The following is a 22,662-nucleotide window of genomic DNA, read 5'->3' as shown; positions in this document are numbered from 1 at the left end:
CTGAGAGATAATCAGAAAAAAAAAATTTAGAGTTTTGTCTTTTGAAATGTGGTCAAATCCTGCATAACAGCTTCACGAATGGTGTTTAAACCAAAATGGGTCAAAAACTCAGGAAAACGTGCTGTGGGGCCTCCTCCCGAGTGAGGGGACCTTGGAGGGTGGATGGCCCTCTCCCATTCTCCCTTCTGCCCCTGGCTGCCATCTTCCCCCCAAGGTTCTGGGAACAGGGCTGGGGGCAAGTGGGCGCGGCAGGGCACCTCAGGGCCCTGTCCCAAGACTCTCGGGGTGTGGGATTTACAGACCTACTGAAGGAAGGAATAAAGATGCGATTGTGGATCAGGGAAGGATCCAGAGCCCATGTGGCAGTGAGGAGGGGAGGGGAGGGGAGGGGAGAGTGGAAGAGAGCTGTCTGCACATAAATTTTGGCACTGCAGGTAGACGGCGAGCATCCCTGGGAAAGCTGCTCTGTGGTCCCAAAAGCATGGCAGCAGATGACTACTCTGCATCAGAGATCTCTGGGGGCAGGGCCAGAGGGCCGCTTCCTCTTGTCCTGCAGAGTAGGGTGGGATGAGGAGGGGTGCTGCATTCTCACCCCCCAAGGCAGCCTGGACCCCAGGCAAGAGCTCTGGGCTGGAAGCCAGAAACCCTGGGTCCTGATTCTCGTTCTGCAGTGTAGCTGTGTCTCTACGTGACTCAGTGAAGCACATCAGTCAAAACGGGTGCAAGGGCTGCCCCGGGTTCCTTCCAGTGAGACCACAGAGAGGGAGAGTGCATGGAAAAAAAAAAAAAGAAAACTACTCTTCGAGTGCCAGAGAGGAGCAGGAAGCAGCAGCAGAGAGGAGGTTCTGCCTGGCCCTCGGGTCCCCGTCTCCTTATGGGACTACTGCCTACTCTGCCCAGTTTGCTGGAGACTCCGCTGCTGGCCCTTGAGCCACCAGGGTCCCTCAAGGCTGGCATGTGAGACCACCTTGGCTCCCTTTGCTCCATAAGTTCTATCCCCTGGGGTGGGCACCAGCACAGGAGCAGGAAACAGGGCTCTGTGGCAGCACCGGGGCCGTGGGCAGCCTCTGTGTGGAGCAACCATATGGGGTCCAGGGCAGCCTTCAGTAGATGCTACAATGGGTTGGAGGGGTGTTGGGTGTGGGAGCAGCCACCCGGCCCCCACATGCACAGCCCAGGGCAGCCAGCTGGCGTCTCCCTCTCCCCGCCTGGTTTGCCTCTTACAGGGGCAGGGCACAGGCATGGAAGTCAGGCCAGCCTGGATGCAAATCCCCTTTGCTCCTCTTCCCAGCTAGTGTGCCCTTGGGCCCATTGAACCCGTTTCCTCATCTATAAAACAGGAGTAATAGTATCAGAGAGGGCTGCTGTGAGGGTTCAGCATGAAGGTAAAGTGCCAAGTACAGCGTTTGGCACCTACTAGCTACTCAGCAAAGAGGAGCTCCCAAGGGGCGTGGCTTGTGAACGGTCCCCTTATTCAAACAAACCTTGAGATTCTTGCTCTAGGTAGGCAGAAGTGAAAGGCCCCCCCAAAAGCGGGCTGGGGATTCTTGTTTAAAAGCCCTGGGTTGGACCCCAGCCTGCAGCAGGAAAAGGGGAGCATGCTCGGAGCTGGAAGCACTCCTTTAGAACTGATCAGGGTCCCAGCACAGAAGGGAGGCAGCGTGGCTGGGAGGACCTCCAGGCCCACTCCTGGGGCAGCTGCATCTGCTTGAACCTGAGAGGCCCGTGGACCTGAGGCCTCGGGGAAGACACCACCTCCCTGGAACTGGCAACGGAGCTGACTTCTACGGGATGAAGTTCTTTCTGGGACCAGGCATTTTGGAAACTGAGTGAATCAAGTTGCTTGACATGAATGAACTGGGTGGGGTGCTGGGTTGGCAGAGGGCTACCCACACTCTGCCTGATCCGATCAACAAGAGACTCTTGCTGTAGTTTCTCCAGATGATGGATTCCGGTCCTAGAGACCTCCGAGAGTCATGGTCCAGCTGTTGGGTGGGCAGGGAAGCTGGGTGGCAAATGCCACTGGCCTTAAGGCAGGGACGCTGAGTAGAGAGAAAGGGGTGTGGCCTCTGAGCCTCCAGGGGACGCTGTGATGGGAGGGATCCCTCTCCACCCAGAGAAGGGAAGAAACCACAGTATTCCAGTCTTCCTTCCTTTGAAGCTGCGTGGAGGTTGATAAATTAAGAGGCATATTAAATATGTAGGTAAAGCCGGCAGGGTCGTGCAGGACTTCCAGGCAGGAAGGGAGCAGGCTAGGGCTTCTTTCTGAGATAGTTGGAAGGAATCCACCCTTCCCAGGAGGGGGCCCCGCTTTGCACCTGGCAGAACCACCAGCCGCTGCTGTTCTTTTCCCGGACCTCGAACACCGTCCCCTCCTGGAAGCCGCTGGTACCTTCGTCTCCTTCAAAGTTGGCCACGGCCACGTACAAGTCCTTGGGGCCGTCTGCATTGGGGAAGGGGGCTGCAGCCACTTTCTCCTTGTTTTCTCCCATCTTGCCCATCATCCGTGGCCCCAGCCCACCTTTGCCTCGCATGTCATCCTGCCCCCCTGAGGAGTTGGAGAGAAAAGGTTTGGCTTTTGGGGGGACAAGCAGGGCCCGGCCTGGGACAGGAGCTGCCTTGCCTTCGGTGGGCTCCTGCTGCGGCCCTCTGACCTCTGGAAGGGGCCCTCTGACCTCTGGAAGGGGCCTGGACGACGAGGAGGTTTTCTTGGGGGGTGGTGGTCTTCGAGGAGGGACCACAGGTCTCTGCTGGGAAGCCTCTTGGAGGGGGACTGGCACATTCTTAGGCACAGGATCTGCGGCCTTGGCCGGCCTTGGAGGGGCTCTGCAGGACATCTCCTTTGGGCTGAGCCCATCCTGTTTGCTCGTCCTGTCCTGGGCACGGCCAGGCCCCTCCCCTGGGAGGAAGCCGCGGCTGATGGCCACGTCCTGGCCTCCCCCAGCCTGGGGGCTGCTCTCTCCGTCCAACGAGGGTTTCTCTTGGGACTTGGCAGGCCTGAGCTTGCTCCTGAGGTTACAGATGTCCACTTGGTCTTCGCCCTGAGGTGGCTCTGTCCTGGGGGAAGGAGCTGGTTTTGGCCTAACCTGAGGTTTGGACTTTAAGAAGGGATTCTGGGGAACAGCTTCCGGCCTCTCCTCCGGTGGGTCAGCTTTGGATTTGGAGACAGGTCGGAGGTTGGGCTTCTTCACTTCCTTGGCCAATACTTTATGGCCACACTCCAGCCCCATCTCATTTTTCAGCTGGAACAACTTGCTTTTGTCAGGTTTGGACTCTGGTCTCCTGCTGTCCCGGGCTGGAGGCGTGTGTTTGGTTGGGATCATTGGCAAGATCATGCCAGGAGGCTTGGGTGAAGAACCTCTGAGCTGCTCCATCCTCTGTCGCTCCTGCAGCTCCCCTTCCGACTTGATGATGGATTCTTTCCGGGGAGGGAGGCTGGGCTTCTCTTCCAGGTCGGGGTCTGAGATCTCCTCGTAGCCTGCACACGAGGACGTGTCTGAAGATGCCTTCCTTGGGACCTCCTTACCACCCTTCCAGTCTTTGGACCATGGCATGGCGGAGTCCACAGCCCCATGTGGTGCATCGGGTAGGGGCCGGGACGGGCCGACGGCTTCACTGCCCGTGCAGTTCTCCATTGCTGCTGCATCTCCCAACCGGAGCTGCGTCACCTCATTGGGCAAGGGAGCCAGAAAGTTGGGTCTTGAGGCATTGCTGGTTTTCTTATACTTATCGATGAAAGTCGCTGGGGCCCACCCTTCCTTATCTTCAATCTGAATGTACCACCAGCCGCTCAAGTTCTTCTCGATCACCTGGAAGGGAGGCCAGAGGAAAGCACTGAGTAGGTATGGTGTCAGGGCCAGTGGGCCAGCATGGTCTGGGAGAACCCACATGCAGCTGGGGTTCTGGAATCAGGGATTTTACATTCGTCAGATTCCCAGACAATATCTCTGGGGGACCATCTATGAGACTGCTGTGTATCAGAAACATCTTACATGGGGGTAGGTGCTCGTGTAATTTTGGATTTCCTCAAAATCAGTCCTTGAGATATGAACTGGGGTGTAGGTAGTTAATCTGAGAGATGATTCCAGGAAGCCCAAGTGAGGAACTGAGGAAAGGGAGAGCCAGTTAGGAGCAGGGCCAGTGGGGCTTAATTTAACAGGGACCCTCTGAGAGACTGTGCCGAGTCAGACATTGGGGGTGGGGACACTTATCTCCTGACCCCCTCCCCAAGACATTAACCCTCCCCCTTTCTGGGTGATGCCCTTAGGTGGGCATAGGAGGTAGGAAGCAGTTGCGGGGTTGGGATAGAGGGCAGGCCACCAGCGGTGTCTGCTAAAATTCTGAAGAAGTTCAAGGCGAACCCCCGATACAGCCCAAACTAGCCTTGATCGCTGCTCCTTTGGTTGAGCATCAGACAGAGCAGTTGGCTGGTGTTTATATGCCATGCCGTATGAAAAATGTGCATCCTGAAATGTGGGGAGCACACCTAGCTCATGTTTAGGAACAGGGGAACTGATGCTGATGGAGGTACAACAAACTCATCTCATCTCCCTCTCCCTCTGGGATACACACCCATTGACTGGAACGGTGGGTGGAATCACTCATGTTATTTAATACCTTATGTTTCCTGTCTCCTTTTTGTTTAGTACCACGTGGCTAAATTCACACGGGTGAAAGGTGCACACGCTGCATGTTACGGGCTGAACTGAGTCCCCCCCAGATTATATGTTGAAGCCCTAACCTCTGTACCTTAGATTGTGACTGTGTTCGAAGACAGAGCCTTTTAAGAGGTAATTAGGTTAAAATGGGGTCATTAGGGTGGGCCCTAGTCCACTATGACTGTTGTCCTTATAAGAGGAGATGAGGACACACAGAACATCCAGAATGAGGGCCGACCACGGGTGAACACAGAGAGAAGGTGGCCAGGTGTGAGGCAAGGAGAGAGGCCTCAGGAAAAGCCAAACCTGCTGACACCTTGATCTTGGACATCCAGCCTATAGAACATGAGAAAATCCATCTCTGTTGTTTAAACCACCCAGTCCTCTGTGATGGCAGCCTGAGCAAACTAATAAACAGCAATACCACAGCAGGCTCTGTGCACAGGAGAGCTGGTTAATGATTACAACCACCTGATGAGATGGGGATTGTCATCCCATTGTACAGATGCAGAACCAAGCCTCAGGAGAGCTGAGGAGCTCGCAGAGGGTCACGCAGAAAGTCAGTGGTGGAGGCGGGAGTCAAAGGCAGCCTGGTGGGCTCCAGAGCCTGAGGCTTTACTACCCAGCCCTGGCCTGGAAAGTGGACCTTGCTTGGCGGGGGAGCCGTGCCTGAGGTGAGAAAGCGCTAGGGGCTGAGGGCTGTGGGTATGGTTCTGCTGTTGCGCTCTGCCACCCAGATCAGAGAGAAAGGCAGCCACAGACCCAGTGCAGGAGCAGAGGCTGGCCTCTGGCTGCAGTCCTGGGTTCTGGTTCTGGCTGCCTCAACAGCCCTGGGTAAGCCACAGGCCTGAGATGCTACATCACAAAACAGAGAGGATGGTAAGAACAGTAATGCCTGCTTGTAGGGTTTCCATGATGACCACATAAGCTAATGCGTGCAATAGCACTTGGTAAAGGCTGAAAGGAAAATGTTACCTATTAGTATTAAATTACAGGGGAGAGCACTGAGAACGCAGCAGGCATGTGGCAGGCATATACTTAACACGTCCCACTGGAGTCTCTCCAGGAAAGGGTACTGATAAATGGAAGCCCTTTACGTGCTGGTGACCAGCATCTTATCAACACTTGGTAGCTCTGGTAATGACTAAAGGTGATTCTGGGCATACAAGTCATTGTCAGCACATCCGTGAATTCAACAACTGTAAGACTAAGTATGTACGTGAGCAAATGAAAATAGAACAATTAATCAAAATGAAATCTATCAATGAGGATTTGCTAAGCTTACACTCTACCATGTACTATGGCAGAAGCTCTCAACATTTGTGTCCTTAATTTCGATGTATGGGAGTTTTCATTTACTAGATAGAAGCTAAGAGCTATTACGAATACAGTCAGTCATACCTAATTAAAAAATTTTTTTTAATTAATTAATTTCTGGCTGCGTTGGGTCTTCGTTGCTGCACGAGGGCTTTTTCTAGTTGCAGTGAGCGGGGGCTACCCTTCGTCATGGTGCACAGGCTTCTCATTGTGGTGGCTTCTCTTGTGGAGCACGGGCTCTAGGCACGTGGGCTTCAGTAGTTGTGGTATGCAGGCTCAGTAGTTGTGGCGCATGGGCTCAGTTGATCCACGGCTCGTGGGATCTTCCCGGACCAGGGTTCGAACCTGTGTCCCCTGCATTGGCAGGTGGATTCTTAACCACTGCACCATGAGGGAAGTCCCCAGTCAAACCTCATTTTATTGCACTTCACTTTATTGCACTTTGCAGATACTGCATTGCTTTTTTTTTGCTGTTGTTACAAATTGCTCATTTTCACAATATTTCAAACTTTTTCATTGTTATTATATGTGTAATGGTGATCTGTGGTCAGTGATCTTCGATGTTAGTACTGCAAAAAGATTATGACTTGCTGAAGGCTCAGATGATGGTTTGCATTTTTTAGCAATTAAGTTTTTTCTTTTTTTGCGGTACGCGGGCCTCTCACTGTTGTGGCCTCTCCCGTTGAGGAGCACAGGCTCCGGATGCGCAGGCTCAGTGGCCATGGCTCACGGGCCTAGCCGCTCCACGGCACGTGGGATCTTCCCAGACCGGGGCATGAACCCATGTCCCCTGCATCGGCAGGCAGACTCTCAACCACTGCGCCACCAGGGAAGCCCCGCAATCAAGTATTTTTTAATTAAGGTCTGCACTTTTTTTTAAAAATAAATTTATTTATTTTATTTGTTTATCTTTGGCTATGTTGGGTCTTCGTTGCTGTGCGCGGGCTTTCTCTAGTTGCGGCTTTCTCTAGTTTCTCTCCTCTTCAGTGAGGTGCTCAGGCTTCTCACTGGGGTGGCTTCTCCCGTTGCGGAGCACAGGCTCCAGGTGCGCGAACTTCAGTAGTCGTGGCACACGGGCTGTGCCACAGGGAAGGCGGGTCTGCACATTTTTTTAGACATAATGCTATTGCACACTTAATAGATTATAATAGAATGTAAACACACTTTGATATGCACTGGAAAACCAAAACATTCATGTGACTTGCTTTATTGTGATACTGGCTTCATAGGGGTGGTTTGGAACCAAACCTACAATAGCTCCAAGGTTGGCCTGTAAAAGCAAATGCAAAGTCACAAGAATGGAGATGAAAAAATGTAGCCTGGGCTTTAAAACCAGAGAGATTTGGGATCAAATCCCAGCTGTGTAACCTTGGACATTTACCTAATCTGTAAAATGGGCTGGGGACTTCCCTGGTGCTGCAGTGGTTAAGGATCTGCCTGCCAAGGCAGGGGATATGGGTTTGAGCCCTGGTCCGGGAAGATCCCACATGCCGCGGAGCCACAGATCCACTAAGCCCGTGCGCCACAACTACTGAGTCCGCGTGCCTAGAGCCCGTGCTCCACAACAAGGGAAGCCACCGCAACGAGAAGCCTGCGCACCACAACGAAGAGGAGCCCCTGCTCGCCGCAACTAAAGGAAGCCCACGCGCAGCAACGAAGACCCGACGCAGCCAAAAATAAATAAATATTAAAAAATAAATAAATAAAGATAAAATGGGCTGAAGGTGTCGACCTCTTGGGACTTCTGTGAAGATCAGTTATGAAGGATGTAAGGTACTCGGCACGGATAAGTGTCTGTATCGACATTTAAAAAAAAATAAAATGGGCTCAATGTATCGACCTCTTGGGACTTCTGTGAAGATCAGTTATGAAGGACGTAAGGTACTCGGCACAGATAAGTGTCTGTATCATCATTATCATCGTATCATCCTTAGTAAAACATGTTTTGAAGATACATGGACCAAGCAAGGAACTAAGGTATTCCTTGTAGCTCCACTGCTAGAATACTGTGGTTCCATTCATGAATCCTGAACACTAAGATGATGTTGAATTGAACCAGGAAGCAAAACTGGAGGAGAAGAAAACAAAGGATACAGTGTTTATCATAAGAACTCTCGGTTAAACCAAAAACTGTAGGGTCAGCTATTTCTCACTCAAGTCCTTCAAGTCATCACTAGCAGAACCTATGCTGACATCACAGAACAATAGGAAAGCAGAGAAGTTTCAAGGATGGGTTACATTTGTGCTTCCTGGGAAAGAATGCTGGGTATGTGAGCTATTTATTGGCTCAGCTTTAGCAAAAACAGACAGAATAAAAGCCAGAAATGAGACAGGGAATGGTTCTGGTTGAAGTGCGGACGCAGCCTTGGAGGGAGACTCCCCAGCATCTCCAGAAGACCCCAGGGATCCATTTACTCCCTACTGCACACAGCGTCAGCCCTCAGCTTCACTGCATCGTCCGGAACACCTTGAGCTGCCCTAGGTGGATTTCCGAATGCTCTGAGCCAGGGAGTGCTGGTGCGTATTGGCAAATGCCCTGTTTGCCAGCACGCTCAAACAATGGTGTGTGTTTGTACAAAATGCTGGAAACTCATTGTCTTAAAGGAGAAGAAGGTTTTATCATGTTCTTCAATGCTCTTGGGAAAAAACAAACAAACAAAAAAACTTTTATAATATGCAAGCCAGACTTCTGGTTTCAAGATGGGAGACGGAATGAACAGCAGTTTCCCCTTAATGCAATAAAGCCAGGAAACAAATGAATATCAGTAGAAAGCCAAGTGCAGAAAGAGGAAGGGGAGAAGTTAGTGGACTAGGAATTGTGAGGAATCACGGATGGGCAGAAGCTGCAAAGGGGGGCTGTGGCCCAGGACTGCTGCAGGGGGTTTTGTTGCAAAAGGTAGTAGCAGTGTGAGGTCTGCCAGACTTTGAGGGGGTAGGATCTGAGACTAGGAAGGCCCAGGGGCAAGTGACAGGGGATTAACTGGGATACCACGGCAGAAGCAACAAGGCTGGTTGACCCCTCTATGCCCTTTGTTCCATTCCTGTAGGGGAGGTGGTATGAAGGAGGTGATTGCTCATGAGTGGAACAGCGAAAGAATGAGCTTGGGTCAGAGACAAGACACTGCTCAGTGGCTGGCTCAGAAGTCCCCGATCTGGCACTGAAGCCGGTGGAAGTCAACCAGCCCCTTGTGTACACTCCCCAACTGGGCTGTTTGACTGCTGCCTCTTCTTGTACTGCCCAAGACAAGTCCTAACACCATGAAAAGAACTGAAATAACTAATACCAACACCACTGCAAAGGATTTACAACCGAGGAGAGAGATCATGAACAATAACATATTTAATATCCTTATACAGATATAGAAGGGCATCGACATCGTGAAAGAACAGGCTATTATGAAATGAGAACACGTAACTAGGAAAAAGAATCAATAAGTGCTCTTGGAAATAAAAATGATAGTTGCTGAAATAAAATAAGAAACAGACTGAATTCTTAAAGAGCAAATTAATGGACTAAAAGATGAAGCAGAATGCTCTAGGAATGCAGTACAAAGGGATGAAGGTGGAAAATATGAAAGAAACGTTAAGAGACATGGAAAATAGGGGCAGAAGCTCCCATACTGTTTCATAACCATTCCAAAAGGAAAGAATAAAAAGAGTGAAGAGAGTCATTATTTAAAGAAGTAAAAGTGATGGACTTCCCTGGAGGTCCAGTGGTTAAGACTCTGTGCTTCCACTGCAGGGGGCAAGGGTTTGATCCCTTATCAGGGAACTAAGATCCTGCATGCCATGCGGTGGGGCTCCCCTACCACCCCCCCCCCCAAAAAAAAAAGAAGTAAAAGTGGGAAAATTTCTCGGAAGATCTCCTGAGTCCTTAGATTGAAAAGACCCACCACATGCTGAGCAGGATATAAAAATAAAGAAACATACCTAGACATGCTTTAGTGAAACGTTGGCATTTTAAAGACAGTGAGGAGCTCCTGAGAAAATCAGAGAAATGACAGCTAATGAAAAAGAGAACAAGGACCAGGTGGAGAGTAGCTGCTTCCTAGCAACACTAGATGCAGGAAAAGAATGGGACAATCTATTCAAAGTGCCAAGGGAAGATGACTGGAATTCAAAACTCAGTCACTGAAGAATGAGGGGAGAATATTTTTCATAATGTCAAGAAAGCATTATGTACACAAATGAGGGCCTGTCCTTAGTTAAGGATTGAGATGTATGGTCCCATAGAAGCTAACGGAAGGGTAGGAAGGGACCCCAGTGTGAACCTGGGAAGGCTTCCCAGAGGAGGCAGGGATTTGAAGAATGAGGTGGATTTTGATATGCCAAGTTCAGTTCTAAGAATGGCCTTGAGAGCCTTCTATAAGAAAACACGTAGTGGGCTAGGAGCTGGGTTAAAGGAAGGTTAAAGGCAGAGAGAGCAAGAGAGGTGGGGAAGGGCCAGCTGAACCAGTGGGGTTCAGAGGAAAGCAGTGAAAATAAGGCTGAATAGCAATGGGAGGAAGAACAGCCCTTGATGTGGAAAGATGTTAAGAGACAGGCATATGTTTCATGTCAGAATAACATACATGTTTTAAACAGCAAAATGGGGGAACTGGGCACAGAATTATCTTAAAGCACAAGCAAGATGCCTTGTGAGTTCTCTCTGTGGATTTGAAATTAGAAAGAACAGATTGGGAGGAAAAAAAAGGAGCAGATAAAAAGCCTTTTAGAGCCTTGGAGGTATTTCCACCGTCCCCTCAGTTTCTCTGGGAGGATTGGGATTTGCATTTTAAAAAATTAGTTTGACAGGCTTCAACCCAGGTTCTTTAAACACCCCTGCAGACAGCCCTCCTGCTGTCTGCATGGATTAAAGGACACTTGGCTTGAGGAGAACTTTCTAGAGAGGCTTGGGCAGAATCAGTGGTGGTGAGACCCAGGATGCACCTTTGGGAAGTCGCCTCCTCCCGGGCTCACTGGGCAGCTGCCCTGGGACTCGAGGGGGAGAGAGGGCGGGGGCAGGAGGTGTCAGAGCGGGAGGGAAAATGGTGGGTTCTTTGGAGGCCTAGAGAAGTGACTAAAGACCCTTAGGGCATGTGCCACACTTATGCACTGGCTCAGTAATCATTTGTTCACTCTTTATTTCCTCCGTTCATTCAAACATTCATTCATAAAGGAATGGCTCTCTGAGCACCTACTGTGGACCAGCCCCAAGGCCAGGGTTAGGGACGAGAATGAAGAAGAAAACACTCCCTGGTTTTCTGGGTGTTAGCAGGAGGCTAGTGGGGAGATGGATTTTCATTGATTCAACATTTATTGCAAATCTATCACGTGCCAGGCACTGTGCTAGCTGTGGGGATAGAGAAGTAAAAAACAGATACGGTCTCCATCCTCCTGAGATCCCCAAATACTGGGCAGATAAACAGCAGGCTGTCAATAGCCCTGGTTCTAATCTGGAGACAGACATGGGTTCAAATCCTGACTCTGCCACCTTTTGGCTGTGTGACCTTGGACAGCACCTTTTTTCTGAGCCACAGCTTCCTCCTCTGAAAAATGGGAATTGTAATAGTCCTGCCTCACATGAGTAACTGACGATATGATTAGGCAAGATACGGCATGTGAGGTGCTTAGTGCAGTGGCCGGCACCTAACTGCTATCCCATTACTTACGGGCTTTCCTGGAAACATGGGAAACACCTTCAAGCTCTAACCCCAGGAGAAAGAAAAGAGAAATGGGAGGGGAGAAAAGATTTATGATGGCCTTTACGCAGGGAACGGAGTAGACAAGCAAAGAAGTGGGAAGTAAAGGGGAGAGGAGGGGCAATCAAGGAGGCAGGAGGTGATGAAAAGAGGCAAATCTATAGACACAGGAAATAGATCAGTGGTTGCCTAGGGCTGGGGCAGGGGCACTGAGAGGGATTGAGGGGACGTGGGGAGGGACTGCTAATGTGTACAGGGTTTCTTACTTGGGTGATGAAATGTTCTAATGTTGATGGTGGTGATGGTTGCACAACTCTGTAATTAAACTAAAAACCACTGAATTTTATACCTTAAATCACTGAGTCATATGTTATGTGAATTATATCTCAGTAAAGCTGCTACTAAAAAAAAAAGAACACAGGAATAGGAGATGGTGCCTAGAATCAAAAATCACAAGTAGTACAAGCCTTTGTACAGCAAAGGAAACCACAAACAAAACGAAAAGACAACCCATGGACTGAAAAAAATTATTTGCAAATGATACGACCGACACGGGCTTAATCTCCAAAATATACAAACAGCTCATGTAACTCAACAACAAAAAACCAAACAACCCAATTGAAAAATGGGCAGAAGATGTAAACAGACATTTCTCCAAAGAAGACATACAGATGGCCAACAGGCACAAGAAAAGATGTTCAACATCGCTAATTATTAGAGAAATGCAAGTCAAAATTACAATGAGGTATCACCTCACGTGGGTCAGAATGGTCATCATTAAAAAATCTACAAATAAATGCTGGAGAGGGTGTGGAGAAAAGGGAACCCTCCTGCACTGTTGGTAGGAATGTGAGTTAGTGCAGCCACTATGGAGCACAGTGTGGAGGTTCCTCAAAAAACTAAAAATAGAGTTGACATATGACAATGGCATATATCTGGACAGAACTCTAATTCAAAAAGATACATGCACCCCAATGTCCACTGCAGCACTATTTACAATAGCCAAGACATGGAAACAACCTAAGTGTCCACTGACAGAGGAATGGATAAAAGTGTGGTGTGTACACACACACACACACACACACACACACACACACACACACACACACAATGGAATACTAGTCAGCCAGAAAAAAGAATGAAATAATGTCATTTGCAGCAACATGAATGGACCCAGAGATTATCATCCTAAGTGAAGTAAGTCGGAAAGAGAAAGATAAACATCATACGATATCACTTATATGTGGAATCTAAAATATGACACAAATGAACTTACCTATGAAACAGAAACAGACTCATAGATAGACAGAATAGACTTGTGGTTGTCAAGGGGGAGGTAGGTGGGGAGGGACAGACTGGGAATTTGGGATTAGCAGATGCAAACTATTATATATAGGATGGATAAACAACAACGTCCTACTGTATAGTACAGGCAATGATATTCAATATCCTGGGATAAACCATGATGGAAAAGAATATGAAAAAGAATGCATATATACGTATAACTGAATCACTCTGCTGTACAGCGGAAATTAACACAACACTGTAAATCACCTATACTTCAAAAAAAATAAATTAAAAAAAAAAAAAGGGAATCACAGGTAGACAAAGTGAGACCACGTCCACTCACCTCGACCTTCAGGCCCGCCTGGAAGCTGATGCCATCAGGGATGGTGGTCTGGAATTCAGCAATGGTGTAATATTCTTCCTCCACTTGGGGTGGGATGGGAGGCTTGGGCAGACCTCGAGGCTGGTACAATTAAACACAGTGTTAAAACCACTGTAAGTCCATTCCCATGGCGCTGAATGGGAGGCGCTAAGGGATTGGGGCACACAATCACCCTCAAGGGGGCGCTGGCGGACCCATTTGGATGCTAGGACACAACAAAGGGGACCACTCAGATCATCGTCTTCTAGATAGGTCACTGGCCTTTCAGCTTTAGGGCAATGAGAAAAAACATGGGACATTTGCCTATAATCATGAAAATTTGGGGCAAGACAATATTCTCTGAACTTAAGAGGCGACAAGTGTTGTGAAATGAACACAGGTTTGCAAGTTAGACCCATTGGTGTGACTTTGGGCAAATCCCTTCCCCTCCTGGAGGCCTGAGTTTTATCTCCTGTAAAATGTGGGTAATAACAGGATCTACCTGGTGGGGTCACGGAGCGCATTCAACGAGTTCACGTAGTGAAACACCGGCATACTGCCTGGCACCCAAAAGGTGCTCGATAAATGGCAGACATTAAAAGAAGAAAGCCCATTTTCAAAGTACTGCTTACAGAGTTAAAAATGGAGTATGAAAGTAAGAGATCAGAACGGCACCACAAGCGAAACGTGTGCCTTATCCCATTTTGGTTTCAAGTTACGTTATTCAAGGAGACTTATCTAAGATAAAGCGGAGTCGGCTCAGGAAGCAGAAAGTACATCCTGAGACCTAACTGTCACAAAGCCATGGGCGAACTGTTTGATCTCCCTGGACCTCAGTCTTTCCACCTGTCAGTGGGATTAGCTTCACAAGGCTGCTGTGTGGGCAGGAAAGAGTGCATCCTTGGAGAAGGCGAGGTGAGTGTCAGGGGGCTAATCTCAGGTCAGGGTCTGGCTCCCCAGTTGCAAGGGTCCACTTACTATGGTCATATCCCGGCGAGGAGGGGGTCTCTGTCTCATCTTGGGTGATCCTATAAAGAGACGACAGATAAAATTCCTGAGGTGGACACCACGAGAGATCTATTCTCTCCTGCAGGAGATGAGGCATCACATTCAGCACAGGCATCAGCGAGCGACTGCGACGCTTCCTATGGGAGAGCCCAACTAGAAAGGGGACACTCAGACTGGGTTCAGGACTCTCCGTCAACAAGGGGATGGTGCCCAGTCCTGGAGCAATGGAAAGCCTTCCAGCAAAGGCAACAAGTGCAGGCTTCAGAGTAACGCAGAGGTGGGAGGCTACAAGTTATGTGACTTTGAGCTGCATGGTCCTCTTCTGGAGAGGGGGTGATAATGCCTGCCTCCTGGAAGCAGTGGTGGAGATGAAAGTCAACAATACAGGTGAGGCTCTTGGCATGTGGCAAGCACGCATTAATGGTACTGCCCCTGGCTTCGTGCTCTGGAACACACCCAAATTAAACAATGCATAAACAGAGCCAAACAAACTTGGACTGAGGACTTCAGGGGTTTTTACTCTGGAGTTGGGCTGCCCCTGCTCTGGGTCTCAGGATCAAGAAGAGGACGACTCTGCAGTGGTCCAAGGCTCCTGGCTAAGGGCAGAACATTGAGGAAGGCACCCCATATGCTGTCAGAGCTGGTTTAGCATGGGTCTACACAGAGGTGTAGTTTGGTAGTTGGCGTGTAGAGGAGACTGCAAAACTCTTAAATACCCATTTTTCCTGTCTTCTATTAGAAAAAAAATCACAACAGAGTTTTAGCCAGACACTTGACTGCCTACATAAAGACTACATTTCCCAGACTCCCTTGCAGCTAGGTACTGCCATGTGACTAAGTTCTGGCTGATGGGATGTGAAAGAGTAACAAGTCTGTAGCTTCTGAGTCCAGCCTTCCACTTCTCCCTGCCTCATTTTCCTTGGCCGGACTGGCGGTGAGCCCTCCTGGACCAGGAGGATGAGGGCAACACAAGATAGATACAGCATAACAAGACTCGTGACTGGATAGAGTTGCCACAGCAGCTCTGGACATATACCTGACTGCTCGGTGAGAAAGAAATAAACATCTAAATTACTTGAGCCATTGTTATTGGGTGTATGTGTGTGATAGTATTGGGGAGTCTTTGCTTGAGCATCTGAACCTATATATCCTAACAGAGACACGGGCTTTCAGATTTTCACTCGCTCCTCTAGTGTTAATGGGAATCCTCCTATGCTCTTGGCCACGCATGATAGGATCCTGCCACGGCATGTCAGTGTTTTCTCAGAGTGGCTGAGAACAACTGAGAGACTCAAGAAGTTCACTGACCATAAGAGTCACTTTAAACAGCTGGAGAAGCCCAGCGAGGGGCAAGTGACTGCATCCTTGTGGCTAGTTTTTAGTCCTTTCCCAACAGACAGACTCCTTCTGCCCTGTACAGGGTCACATGCTTGAGGCTGGCATCCTGGGTATGCAGCAGACAACAATAATGAACCTACTCTCAGGTGTGCTGGGAACATTAAATGGTAAAATAGCTTTGAAAAGCAATATGAGTAAAGAACTATCTTCGGAATAAACCCAACACAGGGTCCGCTTTTTCTTCCCCTGGCTCAGAAATGAGGCCCTGCAGACAGACCACTGGCACTTGAGTCAGAGGGACCTGGGTTCAAGTCCTGGCTCCACTGTTCACTAGCTGGGTAGCCTTGGACAAATCCTTTCATCTCTGTTTCCTAACCTGTAAAATAAAAGGAGTAGGTCCTTCAAAGGTTGTTACAAGGAGTCAGTGAGACTGATTATAAGATTCCTGGCACCTAGTAGGGGCTTGAGAAACAGGAGCTCTGGTGATATGAGACGGTGGAAAAAACATGGCTTGAGTAGGAAAGCCACGTCTCTCCACTCAGGTTCTGCAACTTGCTGGCTGAATGAACTGGAACGAGTGACCTGGGGTTTGTGAGCCTGTTTTCTTATCTACAGGACGGTGGGCAGCAGGGCTGCCGTGAGGATGAGGGACAACGTGTGAGGACCTCTGGGCACAGAGCCTGGCACGTAGTAGGTGCCCAGCTGCCGGGAGCTCGGGTGGGCGGCACTTACTCTGCTTGACGTCACTGTCGGGTGCCGGGCGGCCTTCAAACCGGCCATCCCTCTGGTTGTTGAGCAGCTCCTTCTCCCGGCCCACCGAGTTCTGCTGCCGGGAGACGCCGTCCAGCTCGAGGACGCCCGCGTGGGCGGGTGAGCCGGGGCCCAACTTTGGGGGTACAGGCTCCCCGCTGCTCTTCTTTAGGTAGGAGGCTGGGGCCCAGCCCTCTTTGCCCTGGTACCTGGGAGGAGGGGGAAGGATGCCCGTCAGGCTGCCCTGCCAGGCCCATGGGAAGAAGTTGCACTCCTACTGTGAATCCCACTTTGGGTCCCAGATGGCAGGAACACTGGACCACGACCTGCCCAGGGCCAGGGGCTGGTACACCGCTTGCTGCCTCCTGATGAAGCCTAAGCCCTCAGCTGGGCCTCCCCAATCTGGCCTCTCCTTACCTCCCCAGCCTTGGCTCTCACGGCAACCCCCAGGTCCCGCCCACCCCACACAGCTTGCGCTCTCCCAAAAGTTCCACCATCTCTCACCCCCCTGCCCCTGCTCTTAGAGACCCTCTGCCTGGAAAGCCCATTCTCTCTCTCTCTTTTTTTTTTTTTGCGGTACGCGGGCCTCTCACTGCTGTGGCCTCTCCCGCTGCGGAGCACAGGCTCCGGACGCGCAGGCTCAGCGGCCATGGCTCACGGGCCCAGCCGCTCCACGGCATGTGGGATCTTCCCGGACCGGGGCACGAACCCGTGTCCCCTGCATCGGCAGGCGGACTCTCAACCACTGCGCCATCAGGGAAGCCCAAGCCCATTCTCTTTTGTGCTCCTCTTTCCCAGCTCTGCTTAATACCATGCCCCCTCTCAAGCCTTTCCCGAGCCTCCCTCCACGGTGCCCCCCACTGTCTCCTGCACACCCCACAATCCCAACACCTATAACACCCAGTGACACTTGGCTGTGACGGTCCTGTCTCCCCACTTAGAACTCGAGCTCCTGGGGGCGAGGATCATGGATGATTCGTCTGTGTGTGTGACGGCCCTCGCTCCCAGTGAGTTGAGTGAAGAAAAAAGGGGACACGTGGACAAACTGCCAGTGGACCTGGCAAGGGTGAGCAGCCACAAAGCTCCGCTACAGCCACTGTCCCCGTACAGTCGTCACTACTGGGACCATGATGATAACGGTAAATGACACTTGGTGAGCACCTACTCCATGTCCTTCCTGTTCCAAGCACTTGATAGCTATTGCTATAGTTCATCCATCCAACCTGAGGGTTGGCAGAAATGGATCCAGACCTAGAAAGCTGGCACCAGAGTCTGTGCTGCTTTGCTGCCTCTTCCCAGAAGCCCCAGCTCCCGGCACAAAGCCTGGCATAGGCAGGGTGGGCCTCCAGTCATATTGCTTAACAAGTAGATTAAACACGCGTTCAGATGAGAACAAAGCAGGTCGGGGGTTGGTTCCAGGGTTACCACAGGTCACTGAGCTTCAGAGTGACTGAGACCCTGACAGACCAGCTCACTGAATTCCAAAGGGGACTGAACGAGTGTAACAATCATTTAATTCTCTGCACTATGGAAGTCGGTTGAATAGCATGACCAGAGGGGTTGATTGGGACCAGAGGTGTGCTGGAGTCAGCTCACAGCACTTGTGAGAGCCAGCTGTTCATATCTCTTCCCAACTCGGCATTTAGTGCCATCACACTGGGAGCTTAAAATCTGCCACGGTGGCAGTATTTACACCACAGAAATTGGCAAACACGGCAACTCAAGAGCATTTTCCCCTGGAGAGCTGGCTGTTAAAATTGCCAGCATCCCACTGGTCTGAACCACAAAACAGGTGCCCACACCTTTGGGGACGACATCTAACAGACTGGAGATGATATATGGCAGGGTCACATCTCGTCAAGAATCACCTTAAGAACTAAATAGCACTGCGTTTCAATAAAAAAAAAAAAAGTCCTTTATAACAAGAAGCATACTTAAAAGGAGGCAGAAATCTTCAGTTTGGTGTCTATCAATCTTAAAATATCCCCTGAGAAGGACTAAATCTTGTGCTAATTGGAAAACGTCAGACTACACACAATCCGGGCATCACTATGAGATAGTTCATCACTTGGGACACAAAGCCATAAGCAGAGAGGCAACACATGCAATGCTGAGGGGGCTTTGGGGTCAGAAAGGTAGGGGTTCAAAACCTGGTTCGGTCACTTTCTAGCTTCAGTCGAAGCTGCTGATGACCGTGGCAACATCCACTGCAACCTCATGAGGGACCCTGAGCCCAGTCGAGCCACCAGAATTCCAGAGTCACTAAGTTTTGGGATAATTTGTTACACAGCAAGGTAACACCTATAATCCAGATATGTGAGTTACTGTTGTCATTACTCCGGCTTCAAACCTCAGTTCTGAGGAAGCCTTCCTGACTCCCGGGCTGAGGAGCCCTCTTCTGTGCTCCAAAGTCCCCTGTGCAGCCCTCCTACGCCCCACGCGCCTCCCTGCCCTGTACTTGTGTCTGAGTCTGCCTTCTACGCCTGTGGGTCTGAACTACTGTCTCTTTCTCACTGTTACTCACCAGCTTTCAGCAGACAGCTTGGCCCAAAATAGATTTTGGTGTAGGTTTGCTGAATGAATTAAGGGTTACACACTCAGCCCCATGTGAGTGGTCCCAGTGTCCTGCCTCATGTCCGGCTTACATCACGGCACAGACACCAGGTGGCAGGGACCTCAGGCTTCTTCTCTTGCCCTAATTTCCTGAGGCTGCACCCTGCCCGCCCGGGTAACCAAAGAGGGAGTTCCCCGGACTTTCATTACTAAAACTGGGAAAGTCCCAAGTAGAGCACGATGAGTTGGCCACCTTTACCTATGAGCTTTCAATTCCATCACATGAGTGAAAGAGCAAACTGTTTGGAAAGCCGGTCTCCACTGGACTCTGAGAGATGACGGCAAATGATCAGCTTTAGGACGGGCTACTGTCCATGTGGTGTTTAGCATCCTGTTGCTCTCAGAGCGGGGCTGGAGTGGGAAATCACTCACGCAGGGCAGCTTCAGCCTCCACTTACTCATTATGAGACACATCTGGAGGTGGAGACCAGTCTTGCTCAATTGGGTTACTGCTATCGGTGGTTCAGTGTGTTTAGAGACGGTTTTGCTTATTATGCATTTTTAGAGAAGGATATGGGTAGGGAAGGAAGCCAAACAGCACAGAGGAGAAGCGTCCTTTTATAGCTCAGGCTGAAACCTCACCTCCTCTGCAACTGCTTACAGATATCTGTGCAGCTGGAGCCTCTATGACCTGAAACCCACCCAGCTGCAGAGGGTACCTGATCTTCCACCAGCCTTCCAGGTTTTTCTGGATGACCTCCACCACAGCTCCTCTCTCCAGGTTCATTTCATCTTGGTCACGAGCTGTGTATGGGTAGATGACTGTGTACTTCTCCTCTGTGGGGACAAACAGATGTTGGGGTAAGTCAAAGACACTATATAAGCCCCGGGACGTTGATGGCCAAGGCTGTGATCTGAGAGATGCCCTCGTAAGGAGGGATTTCCTCCAAAGACTTCTGTGCACCATCTCTGTTCCCACCCCCCCACCCCCGCCCCTGGCCCCAATAAGCGACCCTCACTTAGTGCTGGATGACCCTGTGCAAGCAGCAACAGGACACAGGACAAATGGCAGGTCAGTTCCTCTGAAATCCCTCAGCATCACACATTTGCACTCACCTTCCTCAAATCTGTGCCTCAAGGTCACCTTCCTTGACCTTGCCTTAGGTAATACCCAGACCCATGGCACCCTCATCCCCCTTACCCGGGTTTATTTTCCCCCCTTACCAGGAATTACCTTCTAACATACCAGATAATTTACTTATATTATGTTCCATGTCTGTTTCCCCTGCTAGAGTAAGCGCTCCAGGAAGGCAGGGGTTTGAGTCTGTCTTGTTCATTCCTCTGTCTCTAGCACTGGGCACGGTACTGGGAATATTTAGGAACTATTTAGTAAAATAGTCAATGTTTAGTAAATGAACAAGTCCCGAAGGCCTGGTGGGAGGCACCCTGCTCATGCTGCAGCAGGGGCGGGGTGGACGTTAAACCCTCTGTGGCTCCTCTGCAGTTCTTAGTGGTGGAGGGTCAGGGACAAGCTAGATCTGGCAGCATATATATGGTTTGGGGTGGAATCACTACCAGGGAGGAGACAGCTAGCAGTGCTCATTACCTAGCTGGTAGCTGATCTCCATTTTTCATTGTTTTCAAGCCCCTGGATCCAACCACGCCTGAAGCTTCAATTTTATTTTTTTAAATTTATTTTTTTAATTGAGATATAATCGACTTCTGGGTGTACAACATAATGATTTGAGATATATATCATGAAATGATTGCCTGCTTCTGTTTTCATTAACACCACTGGGGTGCTTTCCATCCCACTCTCAGTGGTTTCCTGCTCCTACCCCCAAAGCCAAGAGAGCTGCCTCGGGCTGTGTCCCTCCCACAGCAGGACCTCACCCCCGACCCCCTGCAGGGCCCCGCTGGCAGGGTCGTTCATTGCCACACTCAGGCAGGGCCCTCCAGAGAGCAAGAGAATAGCTCCCATCCCCAACACTGTCAGCAGTGACTGCTGAGACAGATAACAGATGAGTGTCCCAGGGGAGCCAGTGAGGCTAGGAGCCGGCTTTCCTGTTTTGGTTACATTGCAGCCCGCAGGAAGGGACTGAGCCAGCTGTGGGCTGACGTTGATAGTTAGTGTGTCCGGGCTGCCTCTCTCTCTCTCTCTCTCTCTCTCGCTGGGAAAACACCACAGGCTGTCTGTGGCCTTCCCAGCTGGTGCAGAGGGAGGCGGAAAACACACAGGGCGTTTATTTATTTATTGATCTAGCCCCCTGACCTGCGCTGTGGGGGCTGAGCTGACTCAAGCTGCACACATTCTGTATACAGCGCAGTCAGCTGTTCTCCTCACTCACAGATGCAGGCTGGGGTGTGGGTGATGTGAAGGGTGCTGGGGGCAACTCAACCCCGCGGATGCACAGAAGTTTTGTCTGGCCAGGTGAGAAGGGGCACTGCCTGGGTCCCGGACTAAGTACTGTTGGTACTACAGGCCCTGGACTCCTGGGGATTCGCTAGCAACCAGAGACCCTCTCTGGGCTCCGTAGGATGCTCAGGGTTCCCTAACAAAGGGAAGTGGGAGAACTTGTAGACTGCGTGGTGGGTAACACTGCCTGCTTGCCATCCATCTGCCCTTCCTCTGGTGGCACTGCCAGCCTCCAGCCACATGTTTGGGTGAGGGTGACCTCGCCACCACCCAGAGGGATGGGGAGGGTGCATAACGCTGGCCTGGCCAAAGTGACTGGCCACTGTGATTAGTTCAGGGATGGCATATGACCCAACTGGGTCCGTTGGAACCAACTGATCGTGTTGAAGGAGAAGCATTTTCTTTGGTGGGTGCCCCTGAAGGGTGCCTGGAACTACTGTCACCATGAGACAATGGTTCCAGCAAGGTAGAGAATGGGAGCTGAAGGTGGCGAGAATAAGCCTCAGGTGCCAAGGACAGGTAGAAAGGGAACGTTGTCTGCCATGCCAGTAAACAAAGAATGTTGCCTGCCATCAAGCCACGAGCCACTGCAGTCACCCCCAACAGTGCACCCTGAGGGGCATTTGGGAGGGATAAAAACAGGAAGCATTCTGTGCTCTGGATACTGGCCTTAGATAGTTCAGATGCATATCTAAGGAATCATTTCAATGAGACCAGATTCTTGCATCTTTCCATTCATAGAAAAGCACTAAAATCATTAACTTAAGATATCTGGGGCTTCCCTGGTGGCGCAGTGGTTAAGAATCCGCCTGCCAATGCAGGGGACACGGGTTCAAGCCCTGGTCTGGGAAGATCCCACATGCCATGGAGCAACTAAGCCCGTGCACCACAACTACTGAGCCTGTGCTCTAGAGCCCACGAGCCACAACTACTGAAGCCTGCATGCCTAGAGCCTGTGCTCTGCAACAAAGAGAAGCCACTGCAATGAGAAGCCCACGCACCGCAACGAACAGTAGCCCCCGCTCACTGCAACTAGAGAAAGCCCGTGCGCAGCAACGAAGGCCCAATGTAGCCAAAAATAAAAACAAATAAAATAAATAAATTTATATTAAAAAAAAGATATCTGTTTTTTGTGATTAGCAGTAATCTTTTGATGTTAGACTACATGTTTTGTTTTGTTTTTCCAGCCAAAAACTCCTATGCATCCTGCTTCCTCCCTTACCTCATAGGAGCAGTTCCTCAGAGCTATCTGAGAGGCTGTCTCCCAGGCTAGAGTCCTCAGTAAGGTGCCTG

At 50.2% G+C, this 22,662-nt stretch overlaps 1 protein-coding gene across 4 annotated transcripts in view; it reads right to left on the bottom strand.

The window, feature by feature from the left end:
• Positions 1-22,662, bottom strand: part of SH3PXD2B (SH3 and PX domains 2B) — a 113,556-nt gene that overhangs the window by 2,724 nt on the left and 88,170 nt on the right. For 3 of the 4 annotated variants that reach the window (XR_003428267.1, XM_027084295.1, XM_027084296.1), the window contains exons 9-13: positions 19,673-19,790; positions 16,383-16,609; positions 14,283-14,332; positions 13,287-13,406; positions 2,319-3,809 (exon numbers count right to left, since the gene is read on the bottom strand). Coding sequence is in view for 3 of the 4 variants with exons in the window: in XM_027084295.1 (XP_026940096.1) it covers positions 2,319-3,809; positions 13,287-13,406; positions 14,283-14,332; positions 16,383-16,609; positions 19,673-19,790 (2,006 nt within the window). In the remaining variant the exon portion in view is untranslated. The remainder of the gene's footprint in view (positions 1-2,318; positions 3,810-13,286; positions 13,407-14,282; positions 14,333-16,382; positions 16,610-19,672; positions 19,791-22,662) is intronic. The other variant, XM_027084298.1, reaches the window with a different exon arrangement.

This window comes from Aethalodelphis obliquidens, unplaced genomic scaffold (assembly GCF_003676395.1).
Source record: "Aethalodelphis obliquidens isolate GAN/ISIS:26980383/991018 unplaced genomic scaffold, ASM367639v1 scaffold52, whole genome shotgun sequence".
NCBI lineage: Eukaryota > Metazoa > Chordata > Mammalia > Artiodactyla > Delphinidae > Aethalodelphis > Aethalodelphis obliquidens.
The sequence above is the reverse complement of the archived record's forward strand: the minus strand, read 5'-3'. Positions and strand labels throughout refer to the sequence as shown.